The sequence below is a fragment of the Sinohyriopsis cumingii genome, chromosome 18 (assembly GCF_028554795.1).
Source record: "Sinohyriopsis cumingii isolate HCF-2022 chromosome 18, ASM2855479v2, whole genome shotgun sequence".
Classification (NCBI taxonomy): domain Eukaryota; kingdom Metazoa; phylum Mollusca; class Bivalvia; order Unionida; family Unionidae; genus Sinohyriopsis; species Sinohyriopsis cumingii.
The window spans coordinates 68510018-68526367 of NC_142978.1; the positions used below are offsets into that span (position 1 = coordinate 68510018).

The window sequence follows — 16350 nt, forward strand, 5'->3', positions numbered from 1 at the left end:
ATTTTAAGCTTTGCAAAACGTTTTCGAACGGATTGAGCTTAGTTTAAAAATTAGTTCCAAGATGTATTAGATTGACTTCAACTTCGTAGTTTTACGACAGAAAATACAATTTTGCAGATTTTTTAAAATATGAATGTTTGTGAAATGTCGTCACACATTATGATTTGTTCCCCTCGTTTTCTGTCACAAGAATGAACAAAATGTAGGTTTTGGGACAAATGTCAAGGATTTATCCCAAGTTGATGACAAAATATTTTCCTTGTTCTGATTTCTCATTCCCGATGTAAAAAATTGTCAGGTATCAGGTACATCACTTAAGCATTAAGTGGTTAAAAAGAAAAACTCTTAACTTATAAGATGTGTTTTAGATCGTAGAATGTGAAGCAGTAAAATAGTTGCGTGTGTTTCAATATGAGAGAGAGAGAGAGAGAGAGAGAGAGAGAGAGAGATTCGCACTCTAGCGACCCGACATGAATATCAATAAGAAAGGAAAATGTTATCGCAAAATAGAATGTAATAGCTTGTCTGTATACATTATGTAGTTTGGAGTGAACACTTTTAAAAAAATTATTTCTATTTTTTTGCTCACCCTAATTATAACAATAGTTTTAAAAATGAAATCGTCAATCTTAGACGGGCATTTAATTGAATGCACTCTGCTTAATCGCTGCTAAATAAGAGTTTCTACTTGCTGCCGATTTACTATGCCATATTGGATATTATCCGTACGGCGAGCAGCTAAAAGAACACGACAGTATGCCAATATTAAGGAAATAGTGCGAAACGCTCAGCTAAATTATTTGCTTATTTTCATGATTTGATAAGGTCAATCTAAAATATGACTTGATTTTAATATAAATTAAGTAAGACTCTTCGTATCATATTTGCGAAAATATTTTAATTTTTTAAAATATTATTTGCAAAGCATAAAATTGCCCAGGCTAAATGGAGCACTTCCGTTCTCAAATCTTCGGTACTTATTTTTCGGACCGCTCTGTGGCCTAGTGGTTAGAGCGTCCGCTTCGGATGCGGGAGGTCGAGGATTCGAACCCCGAGTGAGTCATACCAAAGACTTATAAAAATGGTACTAACAGCTGCCTCGCTAGGTGCTCAGGATTAAGAGGTTAGCGTTAGGACTGGTCGGCATGGTGTCAGGATAATGTGACTGGGTGGGACATGATGCTACTTGTCTGCCGCATGATGCCCCAGTGCTAGACATCACTATAAAATGCCACACTGCAGACATCGTAGCGACATGACTAAACAATTGTTAAAGCTACGTTAAAAATCACACACACCGCCACACTCACACACGCGTAGTTTTGCATGTTGCCAAACTCTTCAGTTTCAGAGCTAAATAAATCTTGTATGTAGTTCGCAATCCCGTAATGCCTAAATAGGCTTTGAAAAAACACCGGAACGTATGAAGTTTTACTTTGAAAATATGGGCATCAGTTAAAGACTTTAAAAGATCCCAAGCTCCGAACACACGAGGGACGCTGACACTTGTCATAATTCTAAATTCATAATTCTAAAATAAAATTTCCTCTCCAAAGTGTTCACCATTTAAAGCAAATGAGAAACCCTGTTTTATCAATATAAAACATATTGGTTGATGTTCACGCTTTAAGGAACTTTCAGGGCAATATGTTCCTAATAATCTAACCACTGTATGCATGTATTAGGTTTTAACGGCTTGTCAGCAAAATAATAGCAATATTGTGCCGATTAAAGGTAAAGTTCGAAATACGTAAATATAAATAATTGCACCAAATCTTTAGAAATATAAAATCCTCCAAATCGATACAAACATAAAGTACTATAAGATAAAAATAAATGGTAAGGATAAAAAGAAACCAACTCCCGAACCCCCAAAATAACAACATTAAAACAACAAACCATTCTGTAAAATGTATATAGAGTAAAAGATAAAGGTATAACATTGGAGAATAATTACATATAGGGAACTTTACCAGGACATACCTCATTATCTTCGTACAAAGAGCGTTTAATTCTAATTGAAATAATATGCCCTGACACAAACAGTTTAAACGGGTTGTTCACAGCGCAAGTTATTGATGCACTTTAAGCCAGAGGAAAAAAAAAAAAAGAGAATATGTTTCCGAACCCCCACCCCACAAAACAACAACAACAACGTAGAACGAAAATATACAAGCATGCTCAACAAGCAAAAAGACAAACAAGCAAACAGCAAAACAACGTAACATCTTTTCAATGAAACGCAGATTCGATTTGACCCTTTTCCTCTTTGCATTCGTGTGTCCTCCAGAAAACGTGTAACTGTTCCTATAACCACTGGGAAAGAAAATCCTAATGTTTGCCAAATATTTAACGCATTTGGAGGGTTCATGCATAATGGTGTTTAAACTTTACATTACTCCCTAGATAGACTAGAACTTTTCTTGTTTTGATTGCACGGAATGGCTAATTGGAATTTTTTAAAAAAAAGAATGAAGACATAAAGCTTTGTACTAAATGAAAAGCATTGTTTTACTTTTAAAAATCAGTACCTTTAACTAAAGGATTTGCCTTTAAAAACAGTTTTGAGCTTACACAATTTTACAAGAAATCTCAATCAGGAATCAATAATAATAATAATAATAATAATAATAATAATAATAATAATAATTATGTTTAACTTTAAAGAGAATGACGTATTAAACATTAAAAGCTAATTTACAAATGGCCCACATCAAAATAAATGTACGCAATATTAAACTTCATGAACAATTTTGCCCCCCCTCTCCCCCCCCCCCCCCGACGAGATAAATAGAGTTGAACAGAGATGAAAATGTTTTTACTGTTCTATTTTAAGAACGCAAGCACGGAGAGAAAAAGACAGACACATAGACGGACCAATCGTTTTTACTTTGCTCAATACTTTCTTTTTTCATGGATGTCCTTGCTTTTTGATCTATAGAATATCTATCAAATTATAAATAAATATGTAAATAAATAACAGATTTGAATATTAGAGGTGATTGATGAAATAAAGCATCACATAAATCTTAAAGACGGATTAAGCAATGACTTTACACTCACTGAATCCATATTTATAAAGATAACTTAATAAGACTTACGTAACTACACACTGCACATATCACTCAAAGAACGTTTGTTTTGATTTCTTTCAGAATAAAGCACATTTTTATTGGTCAAGGTTACAAACACCGCGACGAGAATGACATATATCAAAAGTTGGAATCTAGGTATAGCCTACTTTAAAAGTTAGTGAGTCATAACACTTATTTTCATTTGTGCTTGCGTTCGAATTCAAGGTAAGCATTATTTAATTTCGCTCTATTTAAAGTAGGGCTTGATAGAATAATCACAAATTGTCCCGTTTAGCGCGTGCAGGTTGCTGGGTTCTACTCTAAGGCTGTGATGTTGTTATGAATCTTTTGCTCTTGTATTTTCCAACACTCAGGATTTAGCCAGTGACGAGGGTTTTTGATCACAGTGCTAACACCACATACAGCTGCCAACAATGAAAAGGTAAATTAGTCTTGTTCCCTGCTTAGTATGCTCCCTGCGTTGCAGTCCGCTATACTAATATATAATTAGTATAGCGTAGTGCAACGCAAGGAGCATACAAGCAAGGAACCAGACTAAAGGTAAATCGGAGAAGTAACCAACATTTGTAATGGAGTATTTTTCTCCAATATATATAAGGACATATGGATCTTGATAAGCTATTTATTTTTTTTAAATTTATTTATTTATCACGTCTGTGACTTTTAGCGCAAATGCATGCCCCCCCCCTCCTCTCTCTCTCTCTCTCTCTCTCTCTCTCTCTCTCTCTCTCTTATTGTATATAAATCACAAAATGCGTTGAATGGTCTAGATGTACAACATGCTTAAATAAAGGTTGCGACTGCTCTGGTCGTTAAGTGCGACCTCAGTCTAATTTAAGACTTTTCTCGTATTACATGTTTTCGCATGATGGCCGCGAATTACGTGAGTATGGCTGCAATTTTTTTTTAGATCGAATTTCAAAATATGAGGGCATTCTCAATACAGAAGCTAGGACTGAAGATCAAAAACACTTGGGTCAGAGATGGATTATCAGAAATCCTTGCCACATTCATTTTGTCAGTAAGTCACACTTTCTGCCTATCTGTCTGTCTGTACCAATACATGTTTGATCTCAAATTTTTCGTATATATTTTATTGACCCAAGGTACGCTCCAGCGTGCAAAAGATGTGTGACTTCTGAATAGCAATTTAAGAAAATCGTGAAAATCGTAATACTCTTTTCTTCACCCTTAGTGTTAGGGGTAGTTGAAAGAAAATTTTATTCTTCACGTATTAGCATCCTGGGAAGCATATGTACGAATCGATGCAATTATTCAATATATAGTTGGGGTACAAGCTGCCGAGGGTGTTGGCTGAAAATATAATTAAAATGACAATTTCGTAAACCTTGAAATTTACCAATCATTTCTAGTGACTGGAGAATCTAATGTTTAATTTGTTGCTTTGTTGTACGTTTGATTAGATAGATATAAAATATACATATTTTCGCTGTCTCCATATTACAGTTGAAATGCATTTAAGTTATTGGGACATGGCCCTATACATTATAGTTTAACTTCAATTTACTTCTTTGAAATAATCTGAAAGATTGGTACCCGGAGAGTTTTGTGTTGTCAGGGTGGCTGCGAGTAACAGATATAGGACTTGAGCATTTGAAAGCAAGCTCGACTACTAGTGCTGCTCGAACAGTCACGTTCGATTTAGTTTCGGGTAAGCCAGAATTAAAACGTACACGCTTGACTCGAATTTCAGGATCTGTGTCCTCGAAGCTGACATTGCTAATGCATTCAGTCATAATATCCAGGTTAGACAAAGCATAAGATAAAAAAACCGCGGTCACAATGCGCCCAAAGTGACAAAATCTCTGATTCTCAGCAAAACCTGAACATTCTTTCATAATAATCAAGATAAATATTAATTTTATACACTTGTCTGCATCATGCCGGATACATTTAGCATGATGTCTCCCCCCCCCCCATTATTCTGACACCAGGTCGACCAGTCCTAGCACTAACCTCTTAATGCTGAGCGCATAGCGAGGCAGCTGTTATTACCATTTTTGTAAGTCTTTGGTATGACTCGGGTGGGGTTCGAACCCGTGACTTCCCGCATCCGAGGCGGACGCTCTAAGCACTAGACCACCGGAGCGGTATTATCAAGGCTTTTGGAGAATCTACAACAACTTTTTTTTTAAGGGCTTACATCAAAACTATAATTGCAACGCTAAAACAGTTGAATACTGGATAAAAATATCAGCAGGACATATTAATAAAATGTCAAACACACGATACAAGATTTGGATGGGCTTATTTTATTCTACAAGATAGCAACGGACTAACAGATAAAGGTGTAGCACACCCAAATCAGAGATTCAGATCAAGTGTAATATGATTTTAGGTTGCAAGTATAAAAAACACAACTATTATACAGTCTGTTTATACTGTTCAAGATACCGCAAAAGAATATTTGACAAATTAATTTCCGATGAACAATGTTATGATGATGATATGAGCACAACAAGATTTCAGCAGTACATGTCAGTTTAAAAAAATCGACAAAATTATGTAGATGGTAGATGTAGCTGGTACTGACGGAATTTTTTATTGTACCTGGAGAGATGGTGATGAAAATAAGTAGCATAGTAGGTTACAAACAATTACGATGTCATCGGATTCATTTGGCCTAGGAATAAATGATCATATAAATACTGACGTGACAAATAATCTAACTTGACTGTGATAAAAAAAATCTTCAACAGTTCCTCTAAAGGCAGACAACGAAAAGAATAACGTTGTAACAATTACCTTGGCTAACCTACAATCACAACGACAGAACAAACAATACCAGCAACATTATTTACAACATCAGTGACAGTACTAACTTACAACACCTACAACTATAAAAATCAATATACGTCATGATCTAAAATATATTAATCATAAAAGAAAAAAGACGTGTTGATATTTATGTGTATGGTTACGGGACTGGTGTAATTTCTTTTCTAAAATTTCTAGACAGTTTTCAGTTCTTAGTTTTCCGGGGTTTTTTTTGTTGTTGCTAAAAATAAATATTTTAGAACATTTGCAAAGAGCAAGCTAATTCGAGAATGAACAAAATGGCATTATCAGCCATTAAAAAAAAATAACGTTTCAGGCTAATATAAATTCCAGTTTATTACGATGCCAACGATACCAGACAATATGACAACTATTTTGGCAAGGTTACAGAAGAAAGCCGGCAATAATGTTTATACCGTTCTTCAATTTATCCATAAACGTATCTTTGGAACCACCGCTGCTGCTAAATTCTCCTCAAATTAATATTGTTAGACCAAGACTTCCTACTTTGATACCAAAAACTATAAAACAGAAACAATTCGTCTTAACCTTCCACCTAATGATAAGTTTTCTTTAACTGTGATATGTATGTGTTGATGATATTTTATCTAAAGTTATAACCTATATCTATTAACGAGCAATTATTTGTGCTATTATTTCAATTTATTTTGAAAAATTCTTTTCATTAAGCTGTTATAATTACATATTTTTTTAGCAACGTCTTTTTGTACTTGCTATCCCTCTGTCATACAAATAAATGTCGGATTTCATTGATATTAATCTCGAGATTACTATACAAGCAGTAGCATTCAGATAACGTCCTAATTCTTTTTTTCTTTCACCGTAAACAATCCGTCAGATAAGTCATTTAAAATCGTTTTCATAGTATGAACCTATAAATGCCTCTGCTGCTTTAACTTGCAGGATAAAGGAATTATTTGTTGAACTCTTATTGGTTGCGTGTCTGTAACTGTAGGATTTTATAATATTTTAGAATTTTATAATGCAGTATATTTAGGTGGATGATACAATATTTGTTTTTCATCCTAATGAATCGAAAAAAACTTATTTCCTCCTGTCTTTTTAAATAATCTATTTTGTTTTAAGTGATAAGATTTTATTTTGTTTATTCTGCATAAAACTTTTAATATCATCTTAACCTATATCTTCGTCATAGTATATTGTAGTTTTAATATATAACTGAAGTTAGTGGAGCTCACCTCATGTGTCGTTTATTTTTCATGAAGAAATCATTGTTGAATTGTTTGTTAAGGGTTTCAAACCCCTCATCTGCTAAATTTTCATCATCACCATCATTTTGGTTAAATTGATTTACATCAGAATCGTCAAAAAAATCCTTTCGAAACTACAGGGTGTTGAATACCTCCATCAGAACATTACTGTATTACCCACATCCCAAGCAGTATATATAACTGTACAACGTTTATAACTTGTAATACTTAGAATTGGACCAAATTTTAAACTGTGCCTGTTTCGTTCAATGGAAAGTTTAGATAGATGAAAATAATTCAGTTGAAAATTGCTTTGTAGAGTCCAACTATTTTCTATGGTAATAAAGTATTTCTCAGCTAAACAACTGCACCCTTTTCATCGCATTCAACTTTATGATTACCAGTGCCTGTATGAGCAAATAAAATGGAGCAAAGTATAAATCTGAGAAAGCTACGATCAGGAGCTGGTAATGGACGCTATTGAGATTATTGAAGAAATATTCAATATATGGACGGAAGTTTAGAATTCTACTCCATTTTCAGATATTGACAGATCGTTGGTCTTTGTATTCTTACGTTTTTCCTCTGGATTTGAGATTGTTAATTACGCTTTGTATTGCATCTGAAGTTCAGAAAAAAATAATGTAATGGTGAATACTTGTCTTCTGTACGACACAATTACATATGATGAAATGAAAAATACTTATCTTCATTTCAATATAATTATCTCTGAAGAAATGGAAAATACTTGTCTTCAGTCCAATACAATTACCTATAATCAAATTGAAAATACTTGTCTTCAGTATGATACAAATACGTCTGAAAAAATGAAAATTACTTGTCTTCATTACGATACAATTATCTCTGATACAGGTACAGACAATAAGTTCGGTGTACGTGTACCTGATGCATTGAAACTACTTGTCGTCATTAAGATACAAATAAATCTGATCAAATGGAAGACACGTGTAGTCAGTACGATATAATTACATCTGACGAAATGGAAGATCTGATGAATTGGGAAATGCTATTTTTTCAGTACGATATAATTACTAACCAAATGGAAGATATTTGTCTTTAATTTCTGTCGAAATGTGCGATCTTAATAAGGCGTAAGAGATTTTGCAGGATCTGAAAAAGCTATGTCTTTCTAATTTCTTTTCTTCTCTGTCGAATACATTAACTTGTGAATTAGTCTTTCATTTTTCTTAAGTATTATCATCTTTTGGTTTGCTAACTTTACTTTCAGGTTTTCGTCTTCGTCTCAGGGGCTATGTTTACCTTGTCCCGGGGCACAGCCAGCTCAGTTATGGGAAGAGCCCTGGCTTCTGCGTGCGGCACAACACTTGCCGCTTACTCAGGTTTCAATGCATCAGGTACACATGCACCGAACTTATTGTCTGTAATACTGATTTTTTTTTAAAAACAATTTTGTAAACGCATACATAAAAACACACATGGACATTATAGTATATATAAACACCCCGTTTCATTTGGTGACAAATGTGATTCTGTGAAGTGACCTCTACACAAATAATACATATAATAGTTGAATACAGTTTGAGTTAATTTATTTTATAAAGCTTTTTATGGGTTGTGACAGAACATGCAAGAAAAATGATCTTTGTTCAACCTATTACCTGTTGAAATGGAGAAATACTTCGAACGCTGGGGTTCAGACTTTCTCGTGCTCCAAACATTTACATTTCGCACAATGCATATAATTCCTATATTCAAGGACACATATTTACGTACGTACATACATACATACATACTTACTTTCCTCGTTTCCCTCCTTCCTTTCCTACGTACGTACATACATACATGATTATCTTTTTGCTTACATACATGAATATCGTTTTGCATAGGTCGACAAATCACTGGAAGCACTTTGTACAAGAGTTATGTCCCTTTTACAGCGTGTGAGACAATCTTATGAACGAAACCAGCCTCACATTCTTCAATGGATTACCACGAATTTTGTAATTGATGTGTCCATCATTTTTTGATGTTAATACGGAACAATCATTTGCTGCAGAATTTCTGTCAGAGTTATTTCCCTTGTGAATGAAAGAATCTTGTGAACGCATCTAATATTTTTATGGATCGCTGAGAAAGATATATTTACTATTGTCATCATGTGATGATATTTATAACGACAAAATATGTGCTCCTATGAGAGATATTGGGAGAATTGTTGTCTTTTTTTATGAACTTGGAGCCTGATGTAGTGTCTGATCGTATGCTGTGTACGGCCCGGCCCTAGTATGTACGGGGCCCAAGGCAGCATGCGGGGCCCAAGGCAGCAAGCGATGAGCGGGCCCCAAGCAAACAATTGCATTGCGGAGTTGATTTCTTGAAAGCGCGGTGCCCAAGGCGATTGCCTCGTTCGGCTTGCCCTAGGACCGGGCCTGGCTGTGTATACAACTAGTCCCAGAGCTTGTTATGGTCCGCGATGAAACTTTGCACATGTTAGTGTCCTCTTTTAAGTTAAGTATGCTGACAGTATCTTCCACCAATTTCTATTACAGTTAGTATACTGCTTGTTTGCTGCTGAATGCAGTACATGACAGAATCTTGTTGAAGCAACTAAGCTTACATGTTAGTTTATGGATCGCTCTGAATTCCTACATATTATGATCATCATCTGAAGATGTGGGTATTGATAATTTACGGTGTTTCTGCCGTATTGTTAGAGTTATTACCCTTTTCGCCTGGAACTGGATGAAATCATACACTTGTTTATTTGAAAAGTATCAATTTTATAAATTACCATCATCACTGTTAAAACTGAGTAGAAATCTGTACAAATACAAGAATAGCTAAATCAGACAATATTCAAGCTTTAAAGTTTGGTGTCATTGATTTAACATCGACTGTCATGTTGAATATTGTCTAGGACCTCGGGCCATACCAGCTAGTAACTTGGCTAGGTTATAATCTCTGCAACAATGTTCTACCGGCAACAAAGGGTTATTCGTGTCCTCCTCCTTCTTCAAGGCAACAAAACCTTTCTGAAATCAATAAAACAACGTCGCTTGGGCACATAACCCAATCCCGTAGACACTCAGCTATCGGCATTTCACACGCTACGTAAATTTGTGTACTTTAAATGTATACATTGGTTCTACACAGTATGTGTTTACTTCAGATTTGTTAAGGTGGATAAATATGAGAACATGGGAAAAATTTAGGAAAAAAAGCTACAGAATTCTCATCAACACTGGATGCGCGACAATCAGATTTTTCTGGTGTCAAATTTGTAAACCTTACGTCAGCATTGCAGCAGAGCAGATTGGAAGATTCGCGGATAATCTTCATCGGCTATTTCCTACGTTTAATCTAACAAAGATACCGGCAGCTATACCAATGGAGAAATGCCTTTCACTGATGCCATATAATGATGTTCACATAAATTATTATATCGAGAAGGCTTGAATTATATATTATCGCGTTATCGTTGTGGTGGTGAAACACAAAGTCCAGGCATTCTGTCTATCTATCTATCTATCTATCTATCTATCTATCATTGTAGTCTGTAATAGTAATCTAAATGATATATATATATATATATATATATATATATATATATATATATATATATATATATATATATATATATATATATATATATATGTCGACAGATATATTGATAGGTAGGGAGTGAGAAAGGATGGTGGTTAAGTACTTTTAGTTAGTTGGAGAGCGGATAGTTACTTATATACATACTTACTTGATTACTCTGTTGGTTTTCTTACCTGATTTTGTCTGGTCTTGTTTTGTTTTTTCTTTGATGTGTTAGCTAGCTTGCTAGTTAGCTCCCAAGCTAGTTACATGGTTGGTTGTTTGTTTGGTTGGTTTCCTTTTTACGGTAGTTAAGTTTTGTATTTTTATGGCTACTTTTCAGGTTCATGTGCAAACCCTGCCATTGTACTGATGTTTTGCCTGCTGGACAAAGTACGGTGGAAAAAGTACCCTAATTATGTAGTCTGCGAATTTATTGGTGCCTTTCTAGCTGCTTGCGTAACCTACGGTGTTTACTGGGGTACATACATACATACATACATACATATTGATAGATAAACAGAGTTTACTTGCAAGTATGTGATAAAACGGGAGATGTCAAGAATTAAGGTTTCAAAAACAAGATTATAACATTCGAATGCTTGTAGTTAATGATAATAGCAATCGCGTCATAGCCAAGTTAAGGGATATCAAAGAAAAATTCAACTCCATATAGGTTGCTTTGAAAGAAAGAAATCAAAATATCGGTATCTTATATTCCCTGTTAACATAGTGGGCTACTGTTGCACGTTTTAGTTAATACACAGTTGTTAAATATAAAATTGTTGTAAGGTGTAATATTGTGAGCAAAACGAAATCAAATTGAGTCGAGTTTACCGTCCGTAGAACCAAATTTTCAGTGTGTTTCTGAAGATGTTCATACCCGTCTTGTGCATAAAAGACGAGATGATCAGCATATCTGAGTCAAACAAAATCATTTTTACATGCCTTTGAGAATGTACCTTTTGGAAATGCTGCCAATATAGTTACCAATAATGTGCATTTTAGTGTTTCTTTCTTTGAACAAGTCTTTATTTCTCGATCTTGTCTATTTAATTTACAGAGTCTTTTCATAAATACGATGGAGGAATACGACAAATCTATGGGGAAAATGCCACTGCGAACATATTCACCTCTTTTCCCACAGAAGGATTCTCAAAGTCCTCATGCTTCTTTGAAATTGTAAGTGAATGTTTGAACAGTTTTACAGTTCGAATTTAAATTATATCGAAAAGTCTCTGTATACTATTGATTCTTCTTTGCTTCCAGATATGGTTTCATAACTTGTTTGGCTTCATTTTACAATTTGTAAATGAGAAAAAATATCAATACATTACACACTGAGGACTTTTGCTGATTTGCATGGTTTTGCATTTTTGCAATATATTCAATGAATATTTTTCTTCGAGGAATGTGATCTGGAATGTCTAGCATTCTATATGTTTAATTTGTATTACTTGTTGGTTTTCCTTAATGATTAGATATTATATACATCTGTATTTTGTACCTGACCTTGTTTAAAATCAAGTTCATGGTGTACCCGACCAGTAACATTTGTTTTTGAAAACAACATATTAGATAGAAAATATTTTTCTAAGATCATATTTAACAAAAAATATTTAGATCGTTATCAATGGAGGTATTGTGTTTATTTGAACCTGAGTCTATGACATCAGTTTTCCATCTGGAAATTCCTAAGCTTGTTGACAACTTAGAATATTTTGTAAGTGAGTTTTTCGTTTGGATGGATTTGTTTATTCAAATTGTTATTCACTTGAATTACAAAGTGCTCAATGATATTCTTGGACCGGAACATTAATTTTGAATTTTAGTGAATTCAGACAAGAACATTTATATTATCAATATACTTTTAGTACATTCCAGGCTATTGGCATCTTAGCACGTTCAAGACTATAGAAACATCAGAGCATTCAATATTGGAATATATTTAGAATACCACTGGAATTCAATTGGAGCTCTATACATTTAGACTTGCGATATACCTTTTAGAACAATTTGTGATTTAATTCATATTACTGAAAGTTCTTTTTAAATTTTCGTTTTGTATTCTAGTAAAATTAATTATTTGTTGAATATTACAAAACTTGTTGGTTTTTGCTCTTTTTTGTTACTTAGTTTAAGACTATAGAGTAGCAACTCTACGAAAATGTAAAGAGTATTAATTTCCAGTTTTACAACAATGAGGCACTAAAATGAAGCTGTAAATATGCAAGGCTCATAATTGAAACCGCAGCAGCAGACAGTGACGGCGTTTCATACTGCAGTACTGCATACATTTTATTTTACAAGTCATATAGTGGTAAAAGGTAACTGAATGCAATATATGGACCTAGAGTCCAGATTAGAAAATAAAATGATCGAAATGTTCATTAGCTAATTTGCATGGAAGGTGACTTTCTTTCATTGTCTTACTGGGATTTTTTAACAGTTAGTCGGGGTGGCTCTTCTTGTGGGTATCACAGCAGCCATAATTGATGGTAACAACGCAAGGCCAGCAAACGGTGTTCTACCAATACCTATGACGCTTCTGTTGTACGCTATTGCTATGACGTTCAGCTTACAAACTGGCGCTGCCACTAATGCCACCATAGACCTCGGTGGGAGGGCCTTTGTGGCAATAGCCGGCTGGGGACCAGATGCTTTCAGGTAAGAACATTGTATTTTCATCAATGGAAGTCGTCCAAGCATTAGTCTCACTATGTGTGTGTGTGTGTGTGTGTGTGTGTGTGCGTGTGTGTGTGTGTGTGTACTTATTTAGTTGAACTTTTGTCCCTTGTTTTTTGGACGCTCGACGCTGCATTGAAGTCTATGAAGTTACACAGTTTATAGGGTTCGAGACCGATTCGTGATAAATCTTTTCTGAACATTTCGAGTAATAAGTGTTGTTCCTGATTTAGAAATCTTGCTCGAAATACATGAGTGCATTCTTTTGATTGGTCTGAATATTTCTGAGTAAGATTTGGAGTCGAGTAATGCCTTATAACGGAGGGACCACATCGCTTATGACTGTTTTGTTGCTGATGTGCGATATATTAGGGATTGTTCTTGTTTTGGGTTTAGGCTATACATGGCAGCCAGTACAACTTGTGGAGGAAGAACCCGAATAAAACCCAGGTAAGAATCACCGACCTACGGGAACCTACTGGAAGCTTTCTCACATAACCACATTGGCCAAGCCCGAAACTCGAACCCATGGGTACAAATGTGAGATGGTTGTTATATATGTTAAGGAAAGTATCTAAACTTGTTGGGTTCATATCCCCACCTACAAAGAGAAAACAAAAAAATGCAAGCCCAAGAAAAATAGCAAATACAGAGAATCAAGACGTCAGAAGCTGGACAACGAATTTTAGAGGTAGGTAAGAAATTGAAAGACGAAGAAACACGAGAAGCGTTGGAGAGAAGCTCCATTAAGGAAAATATAACTGTGTTAACACAGATTAGAGTAGTTTCTAAAAATGTCTGTAGATACGACAGCCGTTATATAACCGATTATTTACCATCAAAGTATCCTGACATACTGAAATTATTTAAGAACAGCAACAATTTGTAAGTAAATTTGGCTCATGTGCTCAGTAAACTACGCTATATTGTACAAGTGTTGTGTAATATTAAAAGTGCAAACTCATTCGTAATCGTTGTACATTATTTATTTTATTATAGCCGAGCTGACTATTGGTTTTGGGTTCCACTGGCCGGAAACGTAGCTGGAAGTATTGTTGGTACTTTCATCTACCAGTGGATGGTTGGTCAACACTTACCTCAGCCGTACGATATGACAATAGACCCTGTGAATATTAATGTTGACATTGATGGAACCAAGTCTAAAGAGAATTCAAAAGAGTTGTCAACAGTGTGTGGAAGAACTAACTTCAGATACATAAACGAGATCTGAAACTGGAGATACTTAGGTTACGATGCACTTTAATTACGACAAACACACACAAGCACTAACACATGAGGAAAAATGAAACATTTACGAGTATATACTATCATATCAACATGTATCCTATCTAGCTTCGAAACGATGGCTGTTTAGAAGACACATAGAATGCCCGCTAGCTCTGTAGATGTTGAAGAGTTTCCATGTGTTGATTTCTATGTTGGGCACAGACGGGTGCTAGTAACGTGGAAACGAATGAGCTAACGCTTTTAGTGTGGTTTCGTATTTAATAATACTTTTGATATACGAGCTCAAGCAAGAGTTCATTTCACACTGTAAAGTACTAATCCAGTGTCTTTAAATTTGTAGGTTTTTATGTAGTCGAACAGCAAACGGAGTCTCTCTCTCTCTCTCTCTCTCTCTCTCTCTCTCTCTCTCACTCTCTCTCTCATGTTTCAAATGTAAATAGTTTAATCAGTCATTAACAAGAACTCTAATTTAAGACCACGCTCCAAGGACAGAGGGCACCATTCATTTTTCGACATTACAAAGCGGAACAAAGAGACGGATTAACCGTGTGATTCTAAGAGTCAAGCTGATGTTAGTATCCCTGACTGAAAAGTTTTACGCTGTTGTGGATGGATATTTCTATATTTAAGTTTCAAAGCAATTATTCGGGAGATGGAAACTGGCGTCCGGGAGCAGTTTGTTGTGGACCTGTAAGTGATCATTCGGTACTTTGTTACAATAAACGGAGAGTAATAATGACTGAGGGTAGTTGTGTGCACTGTGTAGCACACAGAAAACAGTTAATGTATGTTATTCTCTGAACAATAGGAACATTCGCATTTATTTACATTATGGCGGTATTAATTGTGGATTTTAAATGCACACACAGATCGAATTTGAGGTGACTAAGGATAATACAATCAAATTAGATAAGAAACCTGTCTTAAAGGCCCCTGTATCAAACATTCGATTTCCATCAACAGCCATTGCTTTATTTTGAAGAAATGAACATTTATTAAACCATGTATCTTCTGATCTTAAGATTACACATGTGTAAATGTGTAAGACAGGTTTGACCGTTAGTAAGGACAGAGAACATTGATTTATGTTTAAATTAAATATATACACGTTTGCCATTCGATGTAAACTGCTAAAAAAACCGAGTATTGCTTTACGAATTTTATTGTTCTTGGTAAAATGTGACAAATATTTTATTTTGTCAACTTTAATAGATTTTTAAAAAATGTGCTTTGATACAAAAGCTGCAAATAAATGACCCATATACATGTGTCACAGGATAGAGGTTTCTATTACACTAGAACTGGGGTGCATAGAAAGGCTACATTTAAAAAAAAATATTTCATTTATGTGGTACCTTTATAGCTTTTGTACCTTTCTAAAATTGTTTCATGCGCTCTTATGCCAAAAAATACTACTCAATCATATCGTCATTAGGTCACAATGGTCAATATTTTGATAGATACGTACAAGTCTCTCTGTAATTGTTTTTTAATTTTCTAACATCCTTTCGCATTTAAAATTCTGAAACATGTATATCATGTAGAACTTAACGTGATCTTTAATATTTAAAGGTTACTGCATTCGTATGGGAAAATATGAACGAGTTTTGTTTGAGATTATTACTTCACGACCTTTGGGAAATCCAAGATGCAAAAATGTAAATATATTTTTGCCATTCTTATTACCAGCTAAAGAAGACATGTTTATGCTTTGTCACTTGCATGCT

General features: G+C 34.8%; 1 protein-coding gene across 1 annotated transcript; it reads left to right on the forward strand.

Moving 5' to 3' along the window:
• The first annotated feature begins 4020 nt into the window (after nucleotides 1–4020).
• On the forward strand, nucleotides 4021–15803 carry LOC149776902 (aquaporin-9-like). Its single transcript, XM_089941361.1, has 6 exons — nucleotides 4021–4116; nucleotides 8376–8502; nucleotides 11034–11171; nucleotides 11754–11872; nucleotides 13140–13357; nucleotides 14375–15803. The coding sequence occupies exons 1-6, from the start codon at nucleotides 4021–4023 to the stop codon at nucleotides 14604–14606; spliced, it is 930 nt and encodes a 309-aa protein (XP_089797487.1). The 3' UTR covers nucleotides 14607–15803.
• The last annotated feature ends 547 nt before the right edge of the window (nucleotides 15804–16350 follow it).

Bases quoted from the DNA above. Each gene is read 5' to 3' on its own strand.
- LOC149776902 (XM_089941361.1), top strand. From the start codon at position 4,021: ATGAGGGCATTCTCAATACAGAAGCTAGGACTGAAGATCAAAAACACT. The intron at 4,117-8,375 runs GTAAGTCACACT...CTTTACTTTCAG, and splicing joins TTGCCACATTCATTTTGTCA to GTTTTCGTCTTCGTCTCAGG. The intron at 13,358-14,374 runs GTAAGAACATTG...ATTTTATTATAG, and splicing joins TGGGGACCAGATGCTTTCAG to CCGAGCTGACTATTGGTTTT.